The sequence below is a fragment of the Echinops telfairi genome, unplaced genomic scaffold, assembly GCF_000313985.2.
Source record: "Echinops telfairi isolate 266 unplaced genomic scaffold, ASM31398v2 ScPeMD7_7417;HRSCAF=8455, whole genome shotgun sequence".
Taxonomy (NCBI): Eukaryota; Metazoa; Chordata; class Mammalia; order Afrosoricida; family Tenrecidae; genus Echinops; species Echinops telfairi.
In genome coordinates, this window is record NW_022111317.1 from 7,076,683 (window position 1) to 7,084,928 (window position 8,246).

At 40.6% G+C, this 8,246-nt stretch overlaps 1 protein-coding gene across 3 annotated transcripts in view; it reads right to left on the reverse strand.

Annotated features, from left to right (window-relative positions):
• RTN3 (reticulon 3) overlaps window positions 1-8,246 on the reverse strand; it is a 63,062-nt gene that overhangs the window by 40,032 nt on the left and 14,784 nt on the right. For 2 of the 3 annotated variants that reach the window (XM_013007435.2, XM_045297205.1), the window contains exon 2: window positions 1,539-1,595. The exons of the other annotated variant lie outside the window; for it this stretch is intronic. In XM_013007435.2, coding sequence (XP_012862889.1) covers window positions 1,539-1,595 — 57 coding nt within the window. The remainder of the gene's footprint in view (window positions 1-1,538; window positions 1,596-8,246) is intronic. 3 annotated transcript variants of the gene reach the window in all.

Sequence of the window (8,246 nt, forward strand, 5' to 3'; positions counted from 1 at the left end):
GCGCTTTTCCCAATCACACTAACCAATAAGGCTGAATGACAGAGAAATGTATGTTCTTCTACACACTATTATATACACACTGTGAAAAAGAAGCCCACTTAGTAGCTGGTTTTGTACACATTAGTTTTTAGTGAGAAAAGGCCAATTATCTCCATTCTGCCCAGTGTATATATGCTTTTTCCTTACCAGGGATTAAAATAAAATTTTAAGCCATGACAATTATCTTCTCAAGATTTCCTTAGGTCTGTGAGTTGTTTGTTACATACACTCTAGGATTTAGCCTCCTTATATTTGGGAGGGAAAAGTGACTTGATGAATTAGTTAGACTTTAAGTACCTAAATAGAGAAATTATAATGATGTTTTATTTACACTATGGATTTTTAAAAATCCAATTTATCTTCTATCATTAAATTTCTTATTTGAAAAACATTCAAAATGGAAATCTAGCCTAATTCCCGATGTCAAAAATAGAGGCCCTATGTATGTTCGAATTATTTTCTGATATTCACAAGGTAATTCTCTTTTAAAGTAAACAGGTAAATTTCAAGTCAGCTCAGACCCACATGGTATCCAAATTCACAAACTTAGGGAAGGGTCCCCCAGTGTCTATCAGTCTAAACTAAAAACAACAAATTGTCCATCCTGCTCCTTCCAACCACAAGTTTTACTAGGATTCTTTTATCCCACTCAGTTCTCGTCCTTATAAGGTCAGAGTCTCGGCAACACCAGCTTCAGCTTTTGCATCTTCAGGATGGCAGCTGGGACTGCAAACTGGTCCCGTGGAGTTTCTTAGCTCTACTTAGTGACTTAAAGGACATTTGGGGTAAGGGCTTCCCTAATTAACCTGTCTTCGGGGTCCAGAGCAGCACAGTAGCACTTCATCATTAATGCTAACCAGGGAAGCACTCAGTTCTCCAGACACACTGAGCTATAAGAGATTCCCTTCCTCACTGGCTGGCAAATCTAGAGCCACAACAGAACAAAGCCACAACTTAATCTCTAGTCTAGGACAACCAGGCCTTGCTGGCCAGAAAGTCAACAGACTTGCTGAATGTTCCCAGGCAATTTGGAACTAGCCCAGCTGGTGGGAAGTGACTCTAGCTAGTTTGGCGAGTATTTTAGTAAATCAGTGGAGGCACATTTTATAACTGCTTTTTCAAAGCCATTCTCTCTCCAAAACAAGTATATAATCACAAATCAATACGTCAAGTGCATGTTGGGGGGGTGGTGGGGGTGGTGGAGGTGGCGGTGACATATTTTCAAAGGTACAATTTTATCTGCTCCAAATTCTGTAGGTGATTTTTATGAAACACTGAACATCAAGCTTCTGCTATGTCCAGGGTCCACTCAGCTTTGTTCTACTCTCAACTTGTACAAGATATCCATCGGAAATGGGGAACAGAAAGGACTGCTTGTCATCAGTTTCACTCTAAGGGATCTGGCAGGGCAATAGGAAATGTGTGCCTCGTATTCCCAGTTACAGCCTCTTTCTCAACATTTTTCTTTAATTAATGCACAAAAAAAATGACAGACTTGCCTTGTGAGGTCGAAAATAGAGATACAGGCTGAGAGGAAGAGGAAGAAACAAAGGAATCTGAAAGAAAATATACAGCATGAGAATTTGACAACCTCATACAGGAATTTTTCACTTTAATTTTTTGGAAGGGGGCCAAGCATCCCTTCAAGGAGTTTAGCAAGGGAGGAAAATCCCAAATCCTGTTTCCAATTACTGTTTTCACTCACCTGGTAGCAAACCTTTATTTTTTTTTTTTTAAAGAACCATTCCCAAATGCCAATTAAAAAACAAACCAACAAATGTTCATTTTCAAAGGAAGAAGAGCCCTTAATGTTTTTACACAAGAATAACCTAGGGACAATGACGCCCCCCTGCTACTCTGTGTAGAAAAAAAAACTATGCTTCTGCATACTAATTAGTACTTGATTTCAACCAGTTTAAACTGCACTTTGAGGATCTGATCACTAATGTGAGCATGTAAAATACATCCTGTCGGTTAACTCTGAATATGAAAATCAGTTGATCTCAGTTCTCTGGAGAAACAGGAGAACTTGCAAAGATTCCATACCTCTAACTGAGGCAATACACAGTAATGTTTTATAAATGAACAGGCCTGGCCCCTCCCCTCACCCATTAAATACTTTCTTTTTAAAAACTCATTTTATTAAGGGCTCGTACAGCTCATCACAATACTTTCCAATATGCTTCTAAGCAGTCATGCTTCTAAGAACTTATCCAACACATATTTGCATACATGTACAAAGATACGTGTCTGAGGATACTCGCAACAGCAAATGCCAGAACCAATCTAGACAACTGTGGGTAGTCTAAAAAACCCAAGCTTTCTGCCATTGAGTCAAGGTCAACTTATAGCAACCGTGCAGGACAGGTTAAAATTGCCCATGAGTTTCTGAGAGTGTCGCTCTTTCTGGGAGTAAAAGGCCCGTCTTTCTATTGTGGAGCCTCTGGTGATTTCGAACGACACTGGCAGCCCAGCTTGTAACCCAAAGCCACAGGGCTTCTAGGAGATGGAATAAATCTTACATCCCACAGTGGAACACTTGCTGCCATCTAAAGGAACCAGGAACAATCATACGTGGTAATGTGGAATCAGCGTTACTAAGCCATAAAAGCAAGGTGCAGTATTTAAAATAAGCAATAACCAGCAACAATGGCCTTTCCTAGCTGAATGGACCATAGGTCTGCAGGAAGAAGGAGACTTTCTTTTGTCTACCAGTCTTGGACGCTTTACTATGGGAAAAAAACAACAACAATGAATATATATTACCCTTTCAATAACAATGGAAAGATGAAATGAATAATGTTCCATGGAACAAACCAACTCCACTGCCCCCAGTGTCCTTCAAGGTACTGATCTTTACAGATGAACTCCCTTTTGCTTCACAATTAAAAAATGTTTTCACAGAACAGCATCTGGGTTCTCAAAGGCTTATCTTCAAACAAGCAGCCATCCACATGGAAGAAAGCTCACCAGCCTGTGTGATCCAAGAATTGTGAACAATAAAAGTCAAATGCAAAAAAGGAAATGGTACCAGGCTTTAAATCACGAACACTTGGTTTGCAAAAGGTTATGGATGACAGTGGAGACCCAAAATCCATTTGCAGAGTTCCCACATGAATTAAGCCTCTGGTGAACCCCCTCTGACCAGTCGAGGGATGTGAACAGCCTTGCTATCATGCAGAGTGCATTGTAAAGTGGATCGTTGCAGATGTAGTTAGGTTGCATCTAACACCTTATCATTTGATCTCCCTTATGACTCATTGTAGATCTGCTCTAGTTTTTAACATTTTCTGCTTTCTTTACTATTTAGATTTTTCTGTTTTACTTTGTTATTGTTAAAATTTTTTGCTATGTTTTTCTGTATATGAAATCCAAGATAGGTAAATCTATAGACAGTACCTGGGAGTTAATGGTTTCCTGGGGCATGGCAATGGTGGCTGGGGAAAAGGGGAAGCTTATAGCAATGATTACAAGAAAAAAGTAAATGTTCTAAAATTGGTTGTGGTGATGATTGTACAACTCTTCTTAATATGAATGACGTACTGGATTGTACGATGAGAATTAGATGTCAATAATACTGTTAAGTGTTTGCACAAATGTGAGAAATACACTTAAATCAAAAGATCACTTTAAAGGATTAGAGCATAGCTCTAACTGCAAGTATTAATTTTAAAAACAAACATGTCATATTAATATCAAGGTAGTCTGTGCTAGATGCCAGACAGCTCTCTAAAGATCAGAATTTAAAAATCTACTGTCTTTTAATGATCTTAGTATTACAGTGTCAGTTACTCCCACAACAACAACAAAAAACCATTTTAGCTCTCTTTTTTAAAACCAACATGTTTATCTATTTCTTTCATTTTCCCAGCTGGCTTCATTTCTGTATGCATTTCCTGTCAACATTCAGGCCTGGCCAGCTGATGAGTTCAAATCTGAACCAACCTGAAAAACCAAATGGTGAACCCAATGCCAAAAATGGGAGGCTCAGACAATGGAAGGAGAGCCAATTACCTTTCCAGCTGTCTTGCCTTTTCACCCCCACCTAATGGAAAATTTCAACACAGCATCTATTCTGATACAGAACACTGATACCAGCATTAGTGTGCACCAAGATTGCACGGAAGTCAGTTAACTTACAAAACCAAATTGTATTCCCACTCCTGTTTTTGGAGCCAGAGCAAGCAGGGGCCCTAGAATGGAGATCCTAATCTTTAAATGCTACTGACTAGGTCACATGCGTTCTTCAGTAGCTGTGCCCCAGGTCCTGTGCTGGCACTGGGAACACAGAGGTGATCACCTGAGCACACAAGTACCAGGAAAAGGAAGACAGGCCATATAATGTGTGCTGGAAAAACAGTAAAGGCCGTCACTGGGTGAGTGTTCCAGAAAAGACTGGTTTGTCTTCAAGGCTGTTCATCAGGTGATGGAGGCCAGGAAGGGCACGCTGGAGGGAAGGAATCATTGGCCAGATTCCCAACAGCCTTAAAGTCAAAGAAATGGCCCACCAAAAAGAAGCAACCAAAGCCCAGAAAGTTGCTAGAATGTAGATAAGTAAGTAAAGGTGAACCTAATGAAAATTTGGGCAAACATAAAACCACTCCTTATGTTTTACAAGGGTTTAAGAAAAGTACATCGGAAATAACACGTACAATAAGTAAGGGAGACATCAAGGTAAGATTTTGTACCTCTCCACAATGCAGTCATTAGAATGGTGCCATGTTGAGCATTAAAAGATGTTCAGAGAACACAATCCAGGGTTGTGAACAGCCTTGTTAGCGGTCAGACAGAGAGCCTGGCAAAGTCGATCACGGCAGATGCAGTTAGGTGAAAATGTAATAAATACCTTATCATTTGATCTCTTTTGGCCCATTTAAAAGTTGTTTCAGCTTTTAATATTTTCTGCTTTCTTCCCTCCCCCCCCTTTTTAAATCATTTTATTGGGGGGCTCATACAATTCTTATCACAATCCATACATCCATCCATTGTGCCAAGCACTTTTGTACATTTGTTGCCATCATCATTCTCAAAACATTTGCTTTCTACTTGAGCCCTTCCTTGGTATCAGCTCCTCTTCTGCTTTCTTTTCAATTGAGGTTTTTCTAACGGGTTGTCTATTCATTTGTTGGTGGGTTTGGGGTTGTTGTTGCTTGCTTCCGTTTGTGTTTTGTATGTTCTTCTGTATATGAAAATCCAAGATAAGTAAATCTCGAGACAATAGCTGGATTAATAATTATTACCTAGGGACATGGAAGAGGAGGAATGGGGAGCTAACAACGAGCACCAGAAATGTCCTCACACCAATTGTGGTGTTGATTGCACAACTCTTTAACATGACCGAACGATTAAATTGTGCAATATGAAGTATATACCAATACATCTATTTTTCTAAATGCTGAGTATCTAGCTCAAACGGGTCCAGAAGAGAACACAATGACGACAGGGTGAGAAGGTACTCAACATGCCCAAGCGGTTGAATGGGCTTATGTTTTGCTCTGTCTATTTTCGCCAAAAAGGAAATCTGTTTTTAACTGCTCATAGTATGTGTGTGTGTATATACACACAAAATGATTAGAGGGATTATGAGAATTTTAAATGTGCTTTTAATTTGCGCATTATATTTGATTATAAAAATCAATGTGACAAAATACCCATTTATAAACTATCAGGGCTCATGTGGGAGGGGGGAGCGGGGAGGGAGGGGAAAAATGAGGACCTAATATCGGGGGTTTAAATGGAGAGAAAATGTTTTGAGAAACGATGTACAAATGCGCTTTACACAATTGATGTGTGTATGGATTGGGATAACAGTTGTATGAGCCCCTAATAAAATGTTAAAAAAAAAAATCAATGTGTATCATTTAATTCAAAAAAGAACTTATTTTTGTTGTCCTATGAAAAAGCACACATGAAGAAAGCATGAGCCGTGGCCATAGCTCCGTGCTAGGTGGTAGCAGTCAATGAGTTTTAATGTCTTTATAATTTTGTTTTTCTCTTTGATATGACAACATGCATTTCTCTCTTATCACTCCAAATGCACGCCTCCACCTACTTGGAAAGGGTTAGCTACCTCAAAGGAGGAAATAAGGAGACCTAAGATGGGAGTCCTGGCAGATCCTTCATTAAAACTTTTCAGAGTAAGTTAGTTGTGGTCTTGACTGGTTTTTCAATCCTTAATAAGCTACAGCAAACTAGAAACAAAACAAACCTAAGACCACCACCACAAAACGACAGACAACAAAAGCTCCTTTGAAGACTTTCTGGGCACTGAATATGCACGGTGTGGTAGGGAAAACTTCAAACCCACTACCCACTGAGTCGATGCCAACTCATGTGACCCTCTGTAGGACCCGGGCTAAAAACATTAAAGGGGGACACGGCCTCAAGCTCTCTTCTGTGGAGCGGGGTGGGTTGGGACCACCAACCTTTCCTTTAGCAGTCCAACGCGCAAACAACAAAACCAGACCAAGTCACACTCAGGGCCACTGAGTCACCGCTGACCCTAGCCGTCCCCTGGGGATTTTCTGAGACTGTTCTTTCTCCTTGGGGCTGCTGGTTTCAAACTGCCGGCCAGATGGATCGCAGCCCAACATAGAGCCACTACACCACCAGGGCGCCTTGCTTTATATACAGATCCTATTAAATCAAATTCTTACCTTTTGAAAATGATGATGGCAACCTATGTACAAATGTGCTTGACACAATGGACAGATGTATGGATTAAGAGTTGTAAAGATCCCCCAATAAAATGATAAAAAAAAAAATCTTACCACTAGAGGTAGTAAGGTAGGTAAAACTACCCTCATTTTACAGGTAAAAAAACTGAGACCTATGTCAGAAATCAATATTCAAACCTGAGACTTTCCTGAGCATTTGTGCCTTTCCTTCCATATCATGAGGCCTCCCAGTCAGATCACATATCGATAGACGGCTGGGTCTGACATGTGTCCGGTACATACCTGGGGGTTTACCAGTCAAGTTTACACTTTAGAACACTACACCACTGAGGTAAGCAAGATCTGCCCCCTCCCCTCTCCAGGGGCAAAATGACTGGGTGAAGAATGGCCAAGCACGGAGGAAAGAGGAACAAAAATGCTCGTGTTCCCCCTTCTTGCGGGTGCAGGTTCTCAAGTCTGCCTGGGCTAGACCTGTGTTGGAAGTCTTGCCAGGGGGAGAAAGGAGAGGGAAGTTTGGACTGGATGTGAGAATCGAATTTTCATTTCCATCGAAGGAAAACAGCTGCCAAATAAGTTTGAATTTTCTCATATCTTGGTAAAATACACTTTTCAGGTAACTGTTCATTTGGTGCCAATGGTAATTCAAGACCAAAAGAATACAGGCTTTATCTTTAAAAAGAGAAACGAACTTATTTCAGATAATGTTTTCTGGAATGACTTACACATTAAACTCCAAGGACTTTTTGCTTTCTTATATTACAAGAGCATCTTCGAAGTACACAAAGAAAAAGAAATTGATTTGGCTCTCTTAACATTAAACATTAACATTTCTTTCTAGCATTAAAATCTAGAATCACATACATTTTTCTCATCTGTTTTAAACCCAGGAGCCCCAGTGGTGCAGTAGGGTAACTACCAGTGGCTCCAAGGGAGAAAGATGAGGCTGCTCCAGTGGAGATTTAGTCTCAGACCCTATACAGGGTCACAGCGCGTCAGAATTGCCTCGATGGCAGTGGGTTTGGTTTTCATACCTAGGCCATGAGATGAAACAAAGCTAAAAGGCAGTGTTCAAAAGGCAGTCATCTTTCCCATGACCACATCTTAACAGCAACTCATTAAGCCTCCTTATGCACTGCTAAAATGTGTCCACTACCACCTGTTGACCTACTTTGAAAACACCAGGACAATTCTACTTGGGAACACATGGTTGTGATGAGTGGTCCTGATACTGTTGTTAGGTGTCCTCCATCTGGTTCTGACTTCTACGAACCCAACGTACCAGAGGATGAAACACTGCCCCATCCTGCGCCACCCTCACAATTACTCTCATGTTGCTTTGGTGGTTGTTAGTGTTGGAGCCCCCTGCTGTAACCACAGTGTCAATCAATCTCCTTGAGATCTTTCTTCCTCTTTCATGCTGCCCCTCCCCTTTACCAAGCATGATGTTTCTCCAGGGACTGGTCTCTCCTGACAACATGTCCAAAGTAGACTTTGTCTCACCACCTTTACCTCTAAGGAGCATTTTTTTTT